Source organism: Electrophorus electricus, chromosome 3, assembly GCF_013358815.1.
Source record: "Electrophorus electricus isolate fEleEle1 chromosome 3, fEleEle1.pri, whole genome shotgun sequence".
Lineage (NCBI taxonomy): Eukaryota > Metazoa > Chordata > Actinopteri > Gymnotiformes > Gymnotidae > Electrophorus > Electrophorus electricus.
In genome coordinates, this window is record NC_049537.1 from 12,325,001 (window position 1) to 12,347,460 (window position 22,460).

The following is a 22,460-nucleotide window of genomic DNA, read 5'->3' on the forward strand; positions in this document are numbered from 1 at the left end:
ACAACTGAGCAAAGAAAGAAAAAAAGGCCAAAGTCCAAAGAAAGAAAATGCCAGTATGTGTACATGGATCCATGTGTGTTTTAAAGCGTTCTCCGAATACAAACACACACACACACACACACACACACACACACACACACACACACATTTGGGATGTCATCCTTCAGGGTACTTTAAGAGGGAGTTGTATTCAGTGCAGTAGTTGGCACTGCATTAAATTTTTTCCTACAAGAGGAAACGTGTGTCCCCATGTTACTGGTCAAATAGGAAACTTTCCTTAATAGTCCAATGACAATGGTTATAAGTAGTTAGCGGTGCATGTTGGGCGTGTATGGGCATGAACGAGTGAAAATTAAGATTTAATCCAACAAGACAACCCCCATTCTGGCAGCTTGAAGCAACATAGCATGAAGAATACAGCATGAAGAATAAATCCAACATAACTGACTAGGTGAGCTAAAAGATGGGGCTCTGTGCTTTATATGGCCTTATCTGTGCGGAAGGGGCACAGCGCAGGATGGAGAAGAAACAGAACAAGGGAAAGGTTACAGGCCTCAGAGAGATCGGGAGGGTGACTTTACGTTTTTACAGCATGTTGGTAAAAATCACCAGTGTCACTAATTCCTACAGTGTAATAGTCACTTATGCAAGATCAAATGACGACAAACATACTATGTAGAAGCTAATTCATTTTATGTACAGAGGAGCTGATTTCATACTGGCATTGCATTGGCTGTCTGGGTATAAATTGCAGTTTTATGCCGATCTGAGGCCAGTTTTGTAGTTCTGCTTTTGGAATGATAGTTTTGGGTTGAGGTAGAAATGGTCCTATATCAGCACAAGATGGAGCAGTTTGCAAGGTAGTAAAACTTTAGGCATTAAACAAAAACTGCTCCAGTTCAAAACATGCTGGTATTTTCCAGCTTCTCACTGGATATATATTTTAATGACATCAGTAAACTCCTTTCACAGAAATTCTGTATAGAACCACAAAGGAAAGGCATTATGGGAAGAATAGAGAAACCTTGTCATGTCTTCTTAAAGACATGTTTTATTAAAGGTAGAAGAGTCAAACTTTAGAACTCTAAAGATTTATTTTTCTTTTGTGTGAGAAAATATTAATGTCTTTATGGATTTGAGACAGCCAGACCACAGCACATTTACTGTTTTTATTGGGCACTGAATAATTGTTAATGCAGTTTTCGACAAGCCACAATAATCCCTAAGGAACTTCTCAATGGAGGGAGGTTGTACAGAAGGAACTGTGGTATGATAATATATAATATTATCACATAACCTGGAGTGTCAAAGTGCATCTATCTAAAACAGTCCTGTTTCAAGTGTGAAGTGATTTCAATATTTATTACTGTTGTCTTGTGTCTCGCATTAGGAGTTGCAAACACTTTGCTGTATAAATGTAGAATGCCTTTCACAGTTCCAAGGTGCTAAATTTGTCTGTAACTGTTTTTTGTTGTTGTTCTGAAATACAGTCTCTAGATGTGAATTCTTTATTGGGAAGGTGATGATTAGTTTCTTTCGGGCAGGTGGCATGTATCGCACTGTAGGAGCACTGCTGCAGCTGTTGTTGTTTCAGGTTCTGAGCCATTTCTTTTCCTGCAGATCCTCTCCCCTCCCCTCCCCCAAATCCCCTTCTCCTGTTGCCACCCTCAGCCCCAATTGCCCCATTTACGCCCGTTCTAAGCATTTCTGTCAGGAGAGTTCACAGGAGCCAAGTCCACCTGCCGTCAGAGGTTTGGTGGGAGCGTGAGAGAGAGAAGGAGAGGGAGCCGCAGAGAGGTCTGAGCCTAGAGAAGCGCCATGGTAGGTTCATATTCAGAGGCCTCACAGCAGAACAGAGGAGGCAGCAGAATAAAGGGGCTGAAGGACGAGAAAAAGTGGATGCGCACTCCTTCTTTGATCACCCTCTCGCTGTGTGTGCGGTTTTGTGAGGAAGATTGGCCCATGCTGAGACTGGCCTCCTGAAAAAGGACTGAGAAGAGCATCAATACAAGCACGTCCAGTGAATGTGGGCTCCATCAGCATTCTATACAGGCATGGAATGAGATGCGTTAAGATATAGGACTAAGCTACTGACCCTAGGTCAGTTTAACTGTGGTGCGGAATAAGACCGATAAAGGTGATTCAAGGTTAAATCGTTTGAAAAGTCCCAGATGAGGAATGGAACTAAGGCCTATGGTTAGGCGTAAGCAATTTGAATGTGAAGTCTTTTGAGAAGGCGGAAATTTGGATGTAATTAACATGGGGAAATCTGATATGGGGATGGCTGTGTGAAACAGGGCTGTGCATCATGACTGTAAGACCATTGTTCCGGTGAAAGTCTTCCCCAGGTGGACAGGGAGGGAGGAAAGTGTGTTCACACCTGGTTAAACAGTGAGGTGAGGGGTTTGTGGGCTCATCCCGCAGTTATGCACACACACGCACACACACACACACACACACACACACAAACACATACACAAACACACACACAGAGCCTGCATTTATTCTCATACCTCTGCTCAGGTGCTGTAAACAACCACATGCGGGAATCCGGGAATCACAGAAACTCTCTCTCACACACACACCCACACACATATATACACTAGACACACACAGTTGGGTCTATGCACTGTAGCCGTTTGTCTTAATTTATTTGTTCCAGTACTTCTGAATGATAAAATTCAAAATCTCAACCAGTTTCTTAATGTCGTGGATCTGCTAGGTCCAGTGCTCAGAGAGAGATTAGCCCTACATCTCAGCTCCGCTGTTTTTGTGATGTAAGGCATAACAGTCTTTCCTAACTCTGATTGCTAGGTGTGATAGTTAACCCTAGATCTTAAAGCCAAAGAAGTCAGGAAGGAACACTTTCTTCTGTGTGCTTTTCCAGCAAGAGGAACACAGGTTTCCCATTGTAATTTTTTTTATGTGTGTGTGTGTGTGTGTGTGTGTGTGTGTGTGTGTTTGTGTGGGTGTGTAAGGCAGTTGGTAGTTCCCTGCTGAGACACCTGTATCCAATGACACCTATTAGGTTGTCAGAACATAGGGTGGACTGTCATAGAGAGATTTACGCAGACACTAGTGGCAGAAAAGGCATGTGAGAAAGTGTGTGTGTGTGTATGTGAGAGTGAGTGTGCGTACAATATTGATGATGTGAATGTGAGTACGGGGCAAAAGTCAGAGCCTCTCCCTGCGAACCCAACCCTTTTCTTGGACAGCACGTCTGGGAGTGTGTCTGAGAGGGGATGCTCGCATATCCTCTCTGATTCACATCCTTATACACTCATGCAAAGCGTGATCTGCTTTTAGAAGCTCAACATGGAAATATACGGCTATGCAAACGAGATGATACCCAAACCAATGCGTTGGTATGGTACAGTGTGTAGGTTTGCTGCTGTTGTTGATGACACTGAACATCAGGAAAGAGGGATTTTTGTGAAACACTGGTCATGTGTGTGTGTGTGTGTGTGTATGTGTGCATGTGCATGTTTTTATAGGGACAGAGTTATGAACCATTTTCCTACTGTGGTAGAATTATGGTTAATAGCAGTTATTTACTGTTGTTTGCACACCTTTGGAGATGACTTCCCTCATAAGCACAAGTGTTTGCTGAAGCTGTGAGGTGTGTGGTTCACCACTATGTGATCCACACACACACACACACACACACACACACACACACACACACACACACACACACAGAGCCTGGAGATGTTTTTTCCTAAAGTCTCATCCAGTTTTGCCTAAACCCACGAGAAGCCTTGAGACATACTTCCAAAGGCTGGACTACACACACACACACACACACACACACACACTCTCCAGGCATACTAGACACACCAGTCCATGAGTGAAGAAGGCAGCTGTTTTAACCCCAGATCTGAAGTAGAGAAGAGGAGGGGGAGAGAGAGGGATACTTCACTGACTCATCCCTCCATAAACAGCAGGACAGAGAGGGGCAGAGAGAGAGAGAGAGAGAGAGAGAGATGGGGAGAGAGAGAGAGAGATGGAGTAAAGGCCTTTAGCAGCGTGACGTGTGAGAGCTGCTTGTAGAGAGGAGAGGCCCTTTCCATGTGGAAGCGGCGGATGCTGAAGAGCTCGCAGCAAAACTGCAGCCTCTGTGGCTTTGTGCGCACAAGGGTCTTTACATAACTCACATAACCAAGTGCATTGTCTAGCAACCAGACAGGCTCAGGGCCTGTGTGTGTGTGTGTGTGTGTGTGTGTGTGTGTGTGTGTGTGTGTGTGTGTGTGTGTGTGTGTGTGTGTGTGTGCACTCAGGGGTTGGGGGCAGGGAGGTTGGGGGGTAAGACAGGCTTAGGCAGGCACCAGCCTGCCTGTTAAAATGCTAATGTCCCCTCTGCCTTTAGGGTCTTATTCATTTAGGAGTTCCTGATCTCATGAGGGTCTCCTTTTTCTCTCTCCCACTCAAATGATCAAATGTAAAATGGTCTTGACTGCTGTTCTAGACTTTTCAGCTCAAATTCGGCTTAGATGAGCCATTCTCATGCTGTTTAAGCAAATTATGTGGATGTGCATTTACTTGGGACCTGTAATGATAATGATATGGTGACATTGATAGTATGATGTGTAAAAACCTGTTGGTCAAGCAATATTTGTTTACTAGACAATTATCATGAATGGAGACTTTTTGTGGCTGTGTGCAAAGCAGTGTTGTTTTAGTTAATCTGGAATTTACCTCAAAAACGATGCCATGTCATCTCTGAAACTCTGTATCATTGTAGTGCATCCCTCTCTGTTTTAGCCTGAATGTGAGCTACAAGAAACACTTTAAAATGATTTGCCATTTAAACAACAAAAAAGAACATAGTAACCTATAGTATATAATAACCATAGCAACCATAGTTACCTGCCTTATCACTTTATATTAACTGAACTGAATTTAAGTCACTGATTATTTTTCAGCTAACTTTTATGGTTGAGTTAGTAAATTACTACTTCATTGAAACTAAAAATATAAGGAGCCAAGTTACTCAAATTGTTTAAAGTTAGGACAATTTTATTTATTTATTTATTTTTACAGTGTAGGTAGTTCCCTTGGGTAGTTGACCGATATGCTGTTACTCCCATTTAATCTCTGGGAAGTGGAAGTATGTCTTCCACCGCTTCAATATCCCTCTTTAGAGGGGTTCTTTTATTAAGGCATGAGAAATTAGTCTCATGCTACTATGGTTGGAGATGAAATAGGTATGGTTATCCCATTGAACCTCTACAAGTGTATAGTAAAACGAAATACTTTCATATTTGAGTCGACTCCTATTTTGCCTCAAAAGACACGCAGTCGCGTGTACTTCACCGCGCTAAACAATATCAGTTACTAATAACAGGGCTGTAATTCAGCATTAGGTACACCTGGAGAGACCCGTCTGTGTTTAATTTTATACTGTTCTCCTTCTCAGTGCAAGGTGGACAGAATTCTCCTGTTATTTTATTAAGAAACTAAACAGGGGACAAAAATGTGTAATAGTGTGCTATCTTGGTATTCACAGTACTCACACAGGTCTTTGACAGAGCCAGAGACCCTGCAGACGTCATTATCACGCTCTGACTGTCTCACCTTCTCATGGTAATGACCCATTTAGTAGTGATCATTCACACACACTCACACACACGCACACACACGCACACGCACACACACGCACACACACACACACACGCACACGCACACACACGCACGCACACACACACACTCCTCCCAGGGAGAAGAGGAAGCATTTATGGCAGTAGTGTGATGTCCGCATTGTCCTCTAATACACAAAGAGAAGGTGCTGCTGTGTCCTTGCTATTGTCATGGGTCTGAGACCAGGCCTGGGGTGAGAAAGGGACAGGCCGGGGACGAGAGCCTGGATGGACAGGCCTGTGAAATAGTGTAGTAGAAGTGCACTGATAGTAGGGATTACTCCCAGGAAGGGGTGCGCAGGGACTCAGCCTGTACCCCCCGCTGATGTCCATGATCTGTCTGCGTTAAGGTGAATGCAGGCCTACAGTCTGGGCTAAGGAGCTACTAATGGGCAGCTGCTTCAAACCGGCGCCCTGCACCTCTCAACTATACCACCCCTGCACCACCAGCATCACACACACACACACACACACACACATACACACACCTTCCAACCATCACAATCAAACAGCCTTGCTCTGCCTGTGGTACAGTGCCTGTCACTTCAATTAGCCATGACCCTAATTTCCACTAACACCAACTTCAAGCCCTTAAGTCTATAGTATAGAATTTAGATAGTAGCTTTGGCCTGTCATTACTGTTTCTTAATGCACTCAGCGAAAGACATTTTTCTCCACTGACAACTAAAATTCCAATATATGCCTAATCTATAACCTTATCATCACCATTTTCCCCTTTTAGTAACAAGTGAGGTCCTCTGAATCATTAATTTTCCTGCATGTGAGAAGTGCAGAAATGACACGGCTCCTGCTGTAAGAGCTCCCTGTCCATTTGGCCTGATACCAAGGGTCCTAAAGATCAAGGGTCCTAAAGACCAAGGATCCCAAAGACCAAGGGTTCTAAAGACCAAGGGTTCTAAAGACCAAGGATCCTAAAGATCAAGGGTCCTAAAGATCAAGGGTAATAAAGACCAAGGCTCCTAAAGATCAAGGGTACTAAAGACCAAGGGTCCTAAAGATCAAGGGTAATAAAGACCAAGGATCCCAAAGACCAAGGGTTCTAAAGACCGAGGCTCCTAAAGATCAAGGGTTCTAAAGACCGAGGCTCCTAAAGATCAAGGGTCCTAAAGACCAAGGATCCCAAAGACCAAGGGTTCTAAAGACCGAGGCTCTTAAAGATCAAGGGTAATAAAGACCAAGGATCCCAAAGACCAAGGGTTCTAAAGACCGAGGGTCCTAAAGATCAAGGGTCCTAAGATCACTACCAAAGACTGAAGAACTGGGCAGTTGTGCAGCACTTGGAAGTAGAATCAGACCGTTTCACTAAGCGCCTTTGACACAGCCGATAACACTTAGAATAGATTTTCAACAGAAATCGTTTTTCAAAGTTACAGCAAAGTTACAGCACATGCTCTAGCAACTATAAAGCACCAAAGGATCAACGTTCATGTTAATTTTATGTAATAAAAGATCAGCATCAGCAATTTTTAAAAAATGAAACAAATGGCAGTCAGGCTAGTTATATATAGTTTAGGTTCGTGATTTCTCAATCATGTTCAAAATCATTTGTCTGCTTAATTCAGTTTATTTTTTTACACATAAATATCTCGTAAAATGGATACATTCTCAGAAATTAAAATTAAATGAATTAAAAGTTGTTCTTGGCAGTGGATTCTGATTTTGAGACCCTACTGAAGATGTTCCTGGTTTTCATATGCTTCTCTTGATGAGGGAAAAATCACATTAGTTTAAAAAAAATACAGCAGTATTTTGAACACTGGATAAAGACAACTCAAAACCTCAATTTGTTGACTTGTTTGAATTATGACACACAAACCTACAACTTAAGCCAATAAAATGCATAATTCCTTAAATAATTAAGGAAATGCAACAACTCAATAACTTGAATGCAACCCACTCCCTAAAAAACCCCAATTATTTAATTTAAAGTAAAAAATTAAAGTGGTTCCAAATTGAATTATTATAAAACTGAATCTTTTCTAAGCATTTTATCTGAGTAGTCACTGAACTTGAATAAGACTGTTTTTAAAGTGGTTAGTCCGTGCTGTCCTGCTGTTGCCTTGTTCTTTACTGGAGATGTGCACTTGGGTGCGCATGTGGCCTGTGTGTCCGCAGGGTGTTTCAAAGATTGCGAGCGTGTACACGCACATATTTGCACAGTGTTATCCAGCTTGCGAGAGGCCAATAGAAGTGGAAGAACTGTCAACAGTGGGAGTCTATAAAAACAGCACGTTGACAAAGCAAGAACAAACAGGCTCGGTTTACTCAGGATTTCCTAACAAACACTAGAGGAGAGGAGACACACGGCCGAGGACAGGAAACAGGGACGAGGCGAGAGAGTGGGACTGAGGGCTGACTGAGTGCTTCCTTGTCTGGCCCGTGGCAGTCCAGAGAACGAGGGAGGTTGTTTAATCCAACCCCTCCCCCTCACCCAGCTCAGCTGTGACACTGCTAGGTGATGATCGCAAAGCAACATGTGGTTACGGTACATGAAACAGCTATGACATGTACAAAGTGCAACTGTCAGTATACAGAGCAAAGCTCCCCTTGGATATGCATTCATCAAACAGGGGGGACTGCGCTAATATAAGTCAGCTGTGTTTAAGTGATAAAAGAGGAAAAACAGCAAGCAAATGATGGAAGTTAAAGGTAAAATACTTATGATTAAAGGTCTTGAGAGGTCACCTCCAGGACGGTAAACAGTAGGTGTAGTACAGAGGAAAACGGACATAAATAAAACAAATGACAAAAGTGTTTCGTCAATCAGCGCAAATGTTTCGGAATGGACTAAACGCTTCAATGTCTAATTTCTATTTTTAACATCAAGCAAATAGGAAATGATACTTTGAACTCATTGTTTTTCAGAGGACAATGACTATGTAGTGTCATTATGTGTAATATGCATAATGTATTGTGTAGACTACACAGCTCTACAATGCCACAATAGTGTCAGCAGAGATGCCATCAGCAAGAAAATATCAGTAACTCACTCTTTTGTAATACTCTTCAACTGAAGGAAACAGCTTTTGTAGTTCACTCGCGACTCTCTCATAGTAGGGCTGAAGGCCAAAGCTCTCAGACAAACAGGCAGACCGTGGAAAGAGATCAATGAAGTCATCTCATTCCCCCCCTCCACTGGCTACAGCATCTTTTAGACAGAATTTCACAGAGTGCTTCAATGTCTGCGATTCCCTTCTGGGCAAACATCCTCGTTAAGACACAGGTATTAGTATGAAATCCAGATGATGTGCTGAAGATGGACCACACAATTCTGAAGTACGAGATGACTTGATAAGAAAGTGCACCGCTGATGACATTTTGCAAATCCGGCGACCTGGTAGGTAAGTACGTGCAGACATGCTGCAGCAACTGAACCAACATCATGCGTGTTCAAAAGCTATTGAACATCACCTGTTGAGCTATGTCTAGTTTTGTTTGGCTTGGCTATGGAGCACAGACTTGGGGGTCTTTGGGAGGAGAGTATAGGGACGTACAAGGTGAACGGTATGACAGACGGGAAGATGCGGAGAGAGGCGTACAGTTGGGTAATAATGAGACTGAAAGGAGGTCACAGGGAGGGGGGAGGGAATGTTGAGCGATTGTAGGAGGAGTGGGTGATTAGAATTCGTCTCACGGAGCGAAGAAAAGGAAGAATGGGAATAAAGAAAGAATGCGAAAGGAGGAGAGAGGGAGTGAAAAGATTGTACAGCTCCCCCTAAATCACAGCCTTTGAGTCGCAGCACAGTCACTCTGAAACAGCAGAGGAGAGGAGGGGAAACGAGAGCTCGGAACAGAGGGATGGGGGGGGGGACATTTATTATTCCGGAGGCCTTGCTCCTCGGAGTACCCTGGCAGGCTCAACAGGAGGTCAACAATTGACTCAATTACAAGACAAACTTCCCAAGAGCCCTACAGCCTGGCTCTCAGCAGAGCTGCTCTCTCAGACACGAGAGCTTTTCCATTCTCTCTCTCCTCTCCTTTGGTCGCTCTCTTTCCTTTCCTTTTCTCCCCACTGCTCCTTCTCATAAACGTTTCAGCATTTGTCTCCCCTCAGGTAGGAGAGAGAGTTTAGCCTTTACACCCCCTCCGCGATCCTTGCTCCCTCTTCATGTCTGAAGCACGGCGGATAGCAGCGGAAAGTACGGCTGAGAGAGAGAGAGAGAGAGAGAGAGAGAGAGAGAGAGAGAGAGAGAGAAAATGAGTGCAGATTAGAGGGGTAGAAGGCATGTCTTTGTGTCACGCTTTCTAGTCTTCAGTGAAAGAGCTCGCTGGTGACCTAAAGAGACGGGTCTAGTTCAAAACACTGAAGCAGTTCCATTTGTGCCGCCCTGTTGGCTCGTGGCACAAGAACACGGTGGACTACTGCAGCAGGTAAACAAATGTATACAAGCAGCTTCCATAACAAATCTGTGTTAACCGGGGCAGTGCAGTTTCTGAACCAACACAGAAAATTAAATTTTGAGCAGAGAACAGTGTTTTTTCCACAAAGAAGTTGAAAAAAATGAAGGGAGTAAGGAATAAATAAATAAATGTTACAATCATGAAATCATGAATCATGAAAAGTGAAAAAAGGAAAAACATTAAAAAGCCTGGTTTGAAGGCTAAAACAAGATTTGTAACTATTTTCCATAGATTAAACCTTAAGATTGTATTCATTTCTTACTTTGTTTTTTATTTCTTAATTCATAGTTTTGTGCTTAATTTTTTAATTTTGTACTGTAAAAGTAAACTAACACTATGCAACACAAGAGAGCATTTGTTATTTTGACTTTACAGCACAGATAATTTAGCCTGCCGGTGGAAATGGAGGCCAAGAGCCGTGTCAAAAAAAAAACCCAAAACTGTTCAACTGGAATGTCTGATGTCCACCTCGGGGAGAGAGGGAGAGTTAGAGAAATGAAAATAAAACAATAAAACCAATAATTTCCTAATTAGATGCTAGTGAGCAAATAACGCTGAACAGCGAAAATCACTGAGCGGAAAATCGACGGAGTTTGTCTGTGTGTTGGGAGGCTGTGTTTTTTTCCTTCTTTTGATGTGTGCCAGCAGTGCACTAATGCTTCGTTAGGAGTGTTCCAGCCACAGATGCTGCTCCGCCTGTCTGATCAGTAAGGCCACCCGAGCACTGAATTCTTCACCCAAGCTTCTGTTGTTTTCTCCATCTCACTATGATTCGGCTTACAGGCAAAAGACAGTTGGGAGTGCAGGAGGCCTGACTGCCACACACACACTCCCACACACACACACACACACACACACACACACACACACTCCCACACACAAACACACACACACACACACTCCCACACATACACACACTCACACACACACACACATTCACACACACACACACACACTCACACACACACACACACACATTCACACACACACACACACACACACTCCCACACACACACACACACACACACACACACTCCCACACACACACTCACACACACACACACACACACACTCCCACACACACACACACACACACACACACACACACACACATTCACACACACACACACACACACACACACACACACACACACACACACTCACACACAGACACACCCCCACACACACACTCCCCCCCACACACACACTCCCACTCACACACACACACACACTCACACGCTCCTACACATACACACGCCCACACACAAACACACTCCCACACACACACACACACACACACTCTCTCATACACACACACTCCCACACACACACACTCCCACACACATACACACCCACACACACACACACGTTCCCACACATACACACTCCCACGCACAAATACACTCCCACACACAAACACACTCCCACACACACAGACACACACACACACACTCCCACACTTACACACACACACACACACACACACACACACTCCCACACACATGCAGCAGCAAACACAACTGACACTAAAACATTTTCCATATCATGTTCCATGTTCACCTTTTTTTTTTTTGCTGGTGTACTTTGTTTCTGTTTTCTAATTCTGTTTTGTCTTATTTTGTTGAGGTGCGTAACATGCACCTGACAAACGCTTTGCAACTTCAGCACTAAGAGGTGTGTGTGTGTGTTTAATAAGCATTGACTTAACCAATATGGCATGATTACATGAATTTGGCATCATCCTGAATGTGGAGACAGAAGAAAAAGCCTATTGTTATCTGTTCTGCTTTAATGAGGCAGTCCGAGCTCTATTTATGAAGACTTTAATAAAGTTGTTGTAGAGTCTGTTACACTGCTGGGTGTTGAGAGCAATTAAGGGCACAGTTTAGTTCTCTGCATGTGTTCACAAATGTGTGTGTGTGTGTGTGTGTGTGTGTGTGTGTGTGTGTGTGTGTGTGTGTGTGTGTGCGTAATGCGATCAGTGTGAATCGGTCGGCGCCGTGCTCGTGAGCGAGTGTCGTTGGCTCGCTGCAGCAGCCGTTGGGGCCACACACAAGCACGCTCCGCTGTCTGAGCTCCAGCTAGGCAGAGGAATGACTCACACCCACCCCCTACCCCCACCCTGCTCATCTCTTGGCTGCAGGATGCAGAGGTAATTTGTTGGCACTCAGTGATATAAATGGCAATGGAGATGCTGTTGCTGCCCTCTTTCTCCACTTGGGCACTTGCTCCTGCAGAGAGGGGCGAACGCAGCTGGACGAGTAGGTCCCGCTGCCACCTTGCTGAGGCTAGCAAGCAGGAAGGAAGAGGAAAATCCCCAAATTCCCAATGAACTCACTCCACTTGAAGTGGATGTGAAGCTTTTTTAGCAATTTTTTTAGAGAACGTCTAGAGAACTTTTTTAGAGAACGTCTAGAAGATGAGACAGAAGGAGAAAAGGGGAAAACGTCGTTAAAGAAGTTAGAGAGAGAGAGAGATAGATAAATAGAGAGAGAGAGAGAGAGAGAGAGAGAGAGAGAGAGAGAGAGAGAGAGAGAGCTGATGCTCAGGCAGTGTAGAAGGAGCATAGCCAAAGCCCTGACTCATCTCTGACAAACTTTAACACACTCACAAAGACAATTAACATGCTGAGAGCAAGTCCAGACAGGTGACTTGTGCGTTTAAGAATGGAAGAGGGAGGGAATGAGATTTAAAGGAGATCGCAGACACTGATCACACATCAGCAAAGCAATGAGGTGTAGCCCAGCCTAATGACAGCCATAAGAACATCAAATGGAGAGAAAAGATTGTTTGTAGGGGATGTTACAATATGTACATATTTGATACATGGCAAATGAGTTGCCTTAGGAAGAAACCAAGGGTGTGGGGAGTATCAACAATAGTTTAACATTTGGTTACACTATAATTTTTAAAAAAATCTTTACACCCTTGACAGTTTGGTTTGGAGAGATCTATACTAGATCCCAAATATGCAATCAGAGTAGGTGTGAAGGACTTTTATTTTCCTGACAGTTCTGAAAATTAGTACGAAACACACAACCTACCGTATGTCAGCTGCTGTGACAGACTGACACATGATCTAGGCAGGGCATCCCAGCTCAAGTGTGTGGTCTATGCGCAGTAGGACCCGTCGCATTTGGCCTTGCCATAAAACCCGTTTGTAAATGTAAAGGTCCCTCGTATTTCCCCTGGCGGTACCTCCTGCAGATGCCAGGCATGTTCTAACCACGTCTCTCCTCTCCTCTCTCCTCTACTCCTCCTCTCTCCTTTGGCTTCCCCTCTTATCTGTTCTCCTTATACCACAGCACCCTACTTATTGTGGTATTTATTATAAAAGTAGCTCAGTGCACCACACGCACACGCGCTCACCCCTCCCCACACACACGTTGGGCCACCCATCATTATTGTGATTATTATTTTATACAAAATCTTTGTGGTCAACTCCAGGGGTTATTAAAGGGTTTTGGAATTGCTATTCTGGGTTTGACTGCTCAGAATAGCAAGATCATATGGGATCGTGTTCACATATGCGTGTGGGTGTATGTGTTTGTGTGGGTGTCGGTGTGTGTGTGGGTTTGTGTAAGGCCAAGAGTTAGAGTGAATAGTTCAGTGACGGATCTGACCTTGCGGTGAGGCGAGGGAGAATGTGAGAAAGCACAAGTTGTGCATCTGTGTGCATATGCGTGTGTGCGCTGTGTGTTATTGATGGATTGTGCATGTTTTGTGTGCGTGCGTTTGCGCGTGCTTGTGTGTGTGTGTGTTAGACGTCAGCCACTACAGCTGGATCCCAGCTGTGCCTCAGCCTTTTGGTGGAGATGTTTTCCCCTCCTCCTCATCTGCTTCATCCGTCTCTCTCCCTGTCTGGTGTCACCTCCCTTTCTCCTTCCCTGCTCAAGCACCTCCCACGTCCACCCTTTACATGGTGTTCAAAGAAATATCTGTGGTTTGGGCATGTTGCTAACCTGATACTGGACACTGAAAAGATCTCAACCGTCTGGAGGACACTGAACGGAGACTAAGAAGAAAGCAGGGAGGGTATCAGAGAAGAAACATTATTAGTTAAGACAGCTAAGAGAGGGAGAGGAAGAGAGAAAGAGGAGAAAAAGAGAAAGAGGATGGGTTAGGAAAAGTGGATTGTTAAGTAGAGAGCAAAGTGGGTGAAGAGGGAAAAGCAGAGATGGAGAGAAAATGTGTGTGTGTGTGTGTGTGTGTGTGTGTGTGTGTGTGTGTGTGTGTGTGTGTGTGTGTGTGTTGTGAGGTGAAGGGGTAGGAAGGAAAGGAGGCTGACAGGAAACCACAGGTATGCATTGCACTGAACAGGCAACTGAGAGAGTGAGAGAGATAGAAAGAGAGAGAAACGTTCCGGTTATTTTCTTCACAGCTGTTTAGCGTTGCCATCACAATGGTTGCTGACATCATAGAAACATTTTACTTCAGCTCACAGACCATCTCTCACAGACCATCTCACAGACCTGTCTGTTTCATTTTCTCCCTCTCTCTTGTTCTGTGTCTCACACACACTTCTTGCTTTCTAGTAGTCTATCTGTCATCAGTCACTCAAAGAATGTGTACTCAAAAGCTGAAGGAGATCTTTTTGCTGATAGAGATGGGTCCTCCTGAAGAATCTAGCAATGCAGCATGCGTCGATTGCTGATAAACAAATGTTTGTTTCACTAATTTGGTTGTCCTACCAAATCCTATCGAAATTACAGACTGGGTTTGTTGAAACTTTGTGGTTAACTTGAAAGAAACTAAAATGGAGTTTACGAATGCACTAAGTTCTCTTTGAGGTCATTGGTGCTGAAGAATTTGAGGGGTTGCCTGATTTTGGGTCGGTGGTGGTGGTGGGCGGGTTGTTGGCGATCTGTGCAGGAATGGATGAGTAGGGGTTATAAAAACTAAAGCAGAATCAAAAACAAGGTTTACAAGTGGAGAAAAGCAAATTTTTAATCTTTCTAAAGTATGAACAGAGGAGGAGTGAGAGAGGGGAAAAAAGGTTGAAAAAAGGTTGCCAAAATTCCAAGTCTGGCCAATTCTCCCTCTCTCTCTTTCTCTCTCTCCGTCTCTCCCTCTCTCTTTCCATCTCTCTTTCTCTTTTTCCCTCCCTCCCTCTGTCTCTGTCAGGAACAGCTACATTAGAGCTGCCATTATCCTCTCCAGCTCATAACAGCCAGAACACCCACCTCGACACCACTCTGCCAGCACGGGAGAGGGCGGGAGGGAACAAGAGGGCGGGAGGGAAGAGGTTGAGCAGTGAGCCAAGAAGGAGGAGAAAAAAACGAAGGGAGCGTGGTTGGTTCAGACGAGTACATACAGCCCTATGGCTTGTTCCAGAGTTCTTTTTCCCGATCTGACATGAAGCCAGTTGGAGTGCCAGGGACAGGTTCACGTTGTTTACTCTGTGGCCCCAGGCAGCCCTGGATATGCGGGCCCCGGAAGAGCAGTGGAAGAGGCCCTTGGGCAGCCTGGGTTAGTGGGAGCACAGGACAGGGGCGTGGAGGAGATGAGAGGAAGAGGGGTATAAGAGTTGTGAAAGACTAGGCACCACAGAAGCAGACAGGCGCAGGTGCGCACTTCGCACCTAACAAGCGGATCTGTTACGTGTGTGGTGCTACGCTCAGACAAGCAATAAGGAGAAGGGACTGGTCAGCACAGAGACATTAAAGTATTAAATGATGACTTAACTGCTGGGACAGTTCCCCACCTGAGAGAGCAGTTGTTAAACAGAGAGGCATCTCAGTCTGGCTCTCGCCTCCGTTTGTCACGGCTCCTATGCAGGAACAAAGGCTGTCATAGACTTATTTGATTAAAGCATAATTTGGTGGAGTCTTATTAATAATACTGTCAGGGGAGTGTCCTGTGATCGCAGCAGTTTCAGGCAGTGAATGCCAGTGTATGTAGCTAATCGGATTTGTTGTCATGCAAATGTTCTGAAATGGACTGCTGGATTGTGTTGGCAGCCGGTTAAAGTATTACCTGGTAGCATTAGTTTGTAGAATTGTACAGAGCTGGGAGAAGAGCCCAAGAGCAGAAAGGTAAATGGCTGTTTTGACCTGGTACCTCTGTGCGCTGCACTCTACACTGCTTCTCCTTCTGTTTTTTTAAAATATCTACTTACAAATGTAATATAGAGCCAGCAAGGCCCTGACAACTGTGGAATCTTTATGATGAGTGGCAAAGTAAATGTGTCCAGTCTTGACATAGTGCGCTCTCATTTATAATGGGGGCGTAGCTGGGCTCAGTCCTGATATTTTTGAGTCAAATTTTAATTTGCTTCTTCGTCACAGTATTTCAATTTTAGAATTTTTTCCCCATTCTGTGTCCTTTGTGAAGCTCTTATATTGCACTGAGGCACCTCAAGCATAGCAGGATACAGGTGCACCTATAAAAGCATGATGTGTGCAGACACACACACACACACACACACACACACACACACACACACACACTTTCTCTCAAAATCACAGGCAAAACACATTTGCAGGCCAAACCCATGCTTTCCGGTCTAGCCTCCTTCCCCATCACAGACAGGCTCTGTGCTCTCCAACTACTACCAGGCCTCTTCTTATGTCCTGCTATTTATATAAACACATTGAGGTATGGTCTTATCTTCTTTATATAAGTTTTATACATAAATGCTTTCACACACGTTAAAGATATAGTCAATCCACAGATTCTTTCTTTCAACCAAGCGATCCCTTGCCGACACACACCTGCCATATGGCATGAATTGGATTTTGTCACAATGCCATTAACGCTTGTCCTGCCACACACACATAAACAACGATTCTCAATGATGAAAGTCACTGCTTTTTGTCTCACACATTGGTTTCAGTTATAACCCCTTGTGATTTTTACAATTTTATTGCAATAACATGTGTGTGTGTCTAATATCTATGGTATTTTGTTCAGCTGTTTTGAAACCTTTATTTAATATATCTAACTTGTTAACACATGTTACAAGATCTACACCTCAAATCCACCCCCACACATATTCTCTCTCTCTCTCTCTCTGTCTCTCTCTCTCTCTCTCTGTTTCTTGATCTCTTTCTTTGTCTGGGTGAGTGATGTCATCTTATTGTACTTTTCAAAACGAAACAAAACAAAGCACAAAACAGATTTGAGAAAAACATCACTTTTCCAAGATTTTTTTAATTGCCAAACGATCCCTGCTGGAGTAGGTGGGATATGAGCATTCCTTCTAAAAATCAATCATGACAAATTGGAAACTTCAAACTGATCAGCTGTGCACCTCACAAAATTCTTCTGAGTAGTGCTTGAAACACTTTCCTCAGTGTTACCACAGAAATAACAAGTGAGAATCTAATAGAGTTTACATTTGTGGTGGACACACCATGCTGTGATTCCAGGCCCTTGTTTTCCCCCTGTGCTGATAGTGAATGCACATGTGTGTCCTTACAGGGGCTTGCGTGTGCAGAGTGAGGGACACTCTCAATGCCCGTGGACATGCAGCCGCACCAGGGGCTGTATCACTACAACACCACTGTCAATCAGCCGAGCAAAGGGTAAGACGTGCACCCATTTACTACCAGTGTACTGCCAGTGGAATGCAGCACAGAACAGAAGCAGACCAGTTAATGCTGCTCATCTGAACAGGCATTATTGGAGATTTAAGATCTGTGCAAAGATACATGTCTATGAGCAGCATAGCTGATGGAAAGACTGGCGTTATGCTTGTTACACGACTGAGCAGCGCAGCTGATGGAAAGACGAGTTGTGGTTGTTACGTGACTATGAGAAGTGTAGCTGATGGAAAGATTGGCGTTACGGTTGTTACATGACTAGAATAAGTGTAGCTGATGGAAGGACTCTAGTTACGGTTGTTACAGTTACAGTCTTGCTTTTGGCTGTGTTGTGATTTTGCTGTAGAGACGGCTGCTGGCTCCTCCCCTTCTTCCCCTCTCCACCCTCATGCAGAATGCCACCCAGGCTGAAACAGCGTCAGCTTCTCCATCCCCCCCCCCCCCTCTCTGTGGTAACCTGAGTGGTGTTTGGTCAGTCATGCGGAGAGTTGCAGCTCCCTGACCACTCAGTAATAAGCAGCTGTCAGGGGGAACATAGAGAGAAAGGGAGAGAGGAGGACAGAGAGAGAGAGAGAGAGGGGGGGGGGGTAAAATGTTCACCACAGAGAACAACAGGGCTACACTAGTGTGACCAAGGAGCAAAGACGGGCAAAAAAAAGAGGAGAAGAAAGAGTGCATGAAAGAAAGAAAGGTCCAGGGAAAAAATGAGAGGACATGAAGAGAGGCAGAACTGGGGGAAGGGCACCTGGTGGATCAGAAGGAGATTAGGCTGCTGCGGAATACACACGATGTTCGGAGAGAATGACAGAGGCCGGGCCCAGCACAGAACATGGGCTAGAGGAGAAGATGGAGGGATGAAGAGCCCAGGGAGAGGAATGGTGTGTTTGTGCTCGGCGTGGGGGGCTGGCGGGTATGCGCCATGCTCTTCGCTAGGAACAAAAGTTCCCATGGAGATGGGAAAACAAAACTTTTAAGATTGGGGGAAATTTTGCTGGCCCATGTGAGGAAAATGTATTTATGTATTTATTTAAATGGAATGTTCATTTTGGATACCCAGGTTAAAGTTAAGATTAGGTTTATTTGAAGGCAGTAACAGGCAATAGGCACTTATAGAATTTTATAGCTACAGTAATACACAAGGACATATTGGAAATACCCCACAAAGATAATAATACAAAATTGAGTTTATGTGTGTATGTTTGTGTATGCAAAGAGAGAAAAGAAGACACAGAAGTCAAAGGAATGTGGGAATTCCCCTTCCATGTTCTCAGACGCTCCTCAACTTTCAAAATAAAGGCACTGTGCGCCCTCCAGTGGCTATGAGGATAAATCACAATGAATTTTAAATATGATCATTCATCATAACACTGCTCCGTTCTCAAAGACTAAAAGATGTGGAGCTGGAACACCACTGCTCTCAGTATGTTGTTCTAATAGCCAAATTTGAATGTGTGTTTGTAGTCTGGTGCCATCTGTACGATTGCTGTACAGTGAGGCGTCACCTGTGCGTGTGGCGCCCACTTGTGGCCAACCTCCACACAGCAGAGCAATGTACAACCCCTCACTTACCCCCGGAGCCTGCATGGATCCTTATATGCGGCCCCCACAAGGACCCCTGCCCCACGGCATGCTGGGACACCGAGGCATGCCCCCACCTGAAGGTGACAGTCTCTACTGGATGTTTACATTACCCCATTGTGATAATATTGCTACGTACAATTGTAATATGATTTTTGATATATCATCATCACTGGTGATTCCTTGATGTGATATGATTAAACATTGGACTGTATTATTATTTTTCAAATTGTTTATATCTGTGGCATCATATAAATGCTGTAATTCATCAAAATACCCAGAGAAGGCTCATCAGCAGTGATTGGTCAGGAAGGTCACATCTTTGTCACATCTTTGAAAATATTGTTAGCGAGCTCATTTGTATATTGCAGCCATATCAGTTAACAAGAAATATACTGTGCTGCACTGTTTAAAGCTTTAATGTACTTGAGGCACTGCTTGCATTGCATTGCCATGTTGCTGAGCCTCTAGGATTGGTGGACTTGCTCTTGCAAGTACCATGGTCATGTGAAGGATAATACAGCCCCCTATTTTCTCCTATTGGCCACGTATCAGTTTCCCTCCTCCATCGCCTCAAAACTTTGAACAACAGAATTTTGCAACATACAGAGCTATCAGAGCTACTTATTACTCATATTTTGGATAGATTTAGTTAAACGAGGTGGAGAAAATGTATGTGAATGGTTTTTGCATCTGCTGTCAAAACAGATGGCTCCATTCTGGAGTTCTTTGGAATTACAGAACCCTTTCATAGCGGTTGTGTAAGGCACCACTCACCACTTCAATAACACGTCCAGCTTCTATAAACAGTAATCCAAGAGTGAGAACTCACATGTTTTTCTCTGTGTTGCAGGTGGCAGTGGCCCATCCTACTGTAGCCAGACTAACATGATGTCAGCTCATCATAGCTTCCCTCACAACCAGTCAGGCACAGAGCATATGGGCTCAGGAGATGGTGCGAGGGCTCTCACACATTATATCATAAGTGATATCTGAATGCCTTTAACCAGTTGGTGTGTGCTGCATACCACATTAATGTTCAATGAAAGCTATTAAGCACATTTCATATTTTAGGGTCACTGAACTGTAATAGTAAGAACAATAAATAAATGATGTCCCCCATCTCTATGCAGGTTCCCGATTCTCCACCCCTCGTTCGGTACTGAAGCTGAGCAAAAAGCGGGCGTTGTCCATCTCTCCCCTGTCTGACGCCAGCGTGGACCTGCAGACGGTCATTCGCACCTCTCCTAACTCCCTGGTGGCATTTGTTAACTCTCGCTGCGGGCAAAACCCCGCTAGCTCATATGGGCACCTGTCTGTGGGGGCCATGAGGTAAACTACATGTCGTAAGGTTGCACTGTTAGAGATGCTTGGTGCCTAGGCCCTCATGAAGTACCTCAAACAATAATCCACAAGCCAGAAAAGACAAGAAAGAGTACACAAAGCAGTACTTAAATGGAAGTACTGTTACATCAGAGAAACAAAAATACAACTAATAATACATGATAAATGAAAATATTAAAATGGAAAAACATTCAGTTTTAGAAAAGATCCAAAGTGGTACTGAATTCACATCTAGCCAGGTTACCCTTTGCCTTCCCCATGACTGCAGTCCATCGATGGGTTACTCGAGCTCAATGAACTACCAGTCCAGGCCTCCAGGGACCATGTATGGAACACCCCTCGGTCACCCCCCTGCTCCTTACCATGGTCCCCCAACTCGCCTGCCCCCCCACACCCCCCGGCTCCATGCACCGCCCAAACAAGGACTTGTAAGACAACTCTTGCCCTCTCTCTCCATTTTACTGTATCATGAATCAATGAAGGGTTTGACCATGTATGTTTGTTTCTAGCTGAAGACAGAGTCTGTCTTAGGTGCTGTAATGGATGGCATTAATGTGAAGAGCTTAGAAGAACATTCAGAAGGAGATGTGGCCAGTCCATCCTCTACTGGGACTCAGGTACTACGCAAGAACCAGTGGCACCTGATGCTTTCTGACATTGGGCATGCACAATAATCTAACTGCAAAAATGAAATACTCATATTTATTTTCTTGCTTGTCTAGTTACTTGCATATTCTCTCAATATTATACTACCTGTACTATATAAGATAAAAACATTTTTTTATATAAAAGGCTACAGTCAAAATGTTACCTAAACATTGATGTGCCAACAAAAAAATGTGTTCAAATGCACATTTGAACAAATACAAATGTGACAAAAACTGCCATAGAAACCTGGCTTCAATAGAAATCTATGGTACGTGCTTTCAGTGACTTCACAAGTGAATTTGTGCAGACTGTGCTGTGTATCATAGTCAAACAGCACCCGTGAAATTATATGGATTAGTTATTTAACTCGAAAGTGTTGCAGTATGAGTGACGAGCAATATAGATGCGTTATTAGATGCATTATAGATTGTCAGTGCTATGTCATGATGCAGTTCTAAGGGAAGCTATTCTTTCCATGCAGTTTTAAAGCAATCAGCCCTGATCTGAATTATTCAGCCATACCAATGGACCATTTAAATCATGTTTGCCTTTCAGGTCTTTATTAATACAGTCATGTTTGGGATGCTAATCCATAACACCTACATCTCATTGTCTAAACAATGAGACAGTCGAGAAATAGGGTGTCAGATGTATACCTATAAGTAATATTTAATTGAAAACAATAATGCTGCTTTAGATTCAACTCAACCGAAGGCCTTCTGCACAGGAAGGAGTCGAAGATGACTCCAGCATCCATCGTACGCTGTCAGTACTCAAGACTGAAAGATTGATAGACTAAAATGCTTGAGATGATCCAAGCAAGTATGGAGTCTTGCCCATTTTTTACTGACTTATACAGAATTAAATGCATGCCTCGCAGGATCCTCTTCATGGTCTCCTGGAGGGGCGAGATGATCTGGACAAAGAGGAGAAACCCGAGCCCGAGGCCATCTATGAGACCAACTGCCACTGGGAGAGCTGCAGCAAAGAGTTTGATACCCAGGAACAACTTGTGCATGTAAGACACAGAACGAAGGAGAACGCTGGTGGTGGTGCTGGAGGTGCTTTCTTACGTCGTCTTTCTTACGCACCAACTAAAATGTTTGATTGTTTTGCTCTAGCACATTAATAATGAGCATATCCATGGTGAGAAGAAAGAGTTTGTTTGCCACTGGAAGGAGTGCTCACGTGAGCAGAGACCTTTTAAAGCTCAGTACATGCTGGTGGTGCACATGCGCAGACACACCGGCGAGAAACCTCACAAGTGCACTGTAAGTGTTTGTGTGCG

At 44.1% G+C, this 22,460-nt stretch overlaps 1 protein-coding gene across 2 annotated transcripts in view; it reads left to right on the forward strand.

Moving 5' to 3' along the window:
• gli1 (GLI family zinc finger 1) overlaps nucleotides 1-22,460 on the forward strand; it is a 37,148-nt gene that overhangs the window by 9,009 nt on the left and 5,679 nt on the right. Inside the window, exons 2-9 of one of the 2 annotated variants that reach the window (XM_027010941.2) lie at nucleotides 17,481-17,584; nucleotides 19,064-19,263; nucleotides 20,034-20,135; nucleotides 20,314-20,512; nucleotides 20,793-20,952; nucleotides 21,034-21,141; nucleotides 22,053-22,190; nucleotides 22,294-22,443. In XM_027010941.2, coding sequence (XP_026866742.2) covers nucleotides 17,514-17,584; nucleotides 19,064-19,263; nucleotides 20,034-20,135; nucleotides 20,314-20,512; nucleotides 20,793-20,952; nucleotides 21,034-21,141; nucleotides 22,053-22,190; nucleotides 22,294-22,443 — 1,128 coding nt within the window. In that variant the 5' untranslated portion in view covers nucleotides 17,481-17,513. Of the gene's footprint in view, nucleotides 1-17,480; nucleotides 17,585-18,224; nucleotides 18,481-19,063; nucleotides 19,264-20,033; nucleotides 20,136-20,313; nucleotides 20,513-20,792; nucleotides 20,953-21,033; nucleotides 21,142-22,052; nucleotides 22,191-22,293; nucleotides 22,444-22,460 lie in introns of those variants that run through there. The other variant, XM_027010942.2, reaches the window with a different exon arrangement.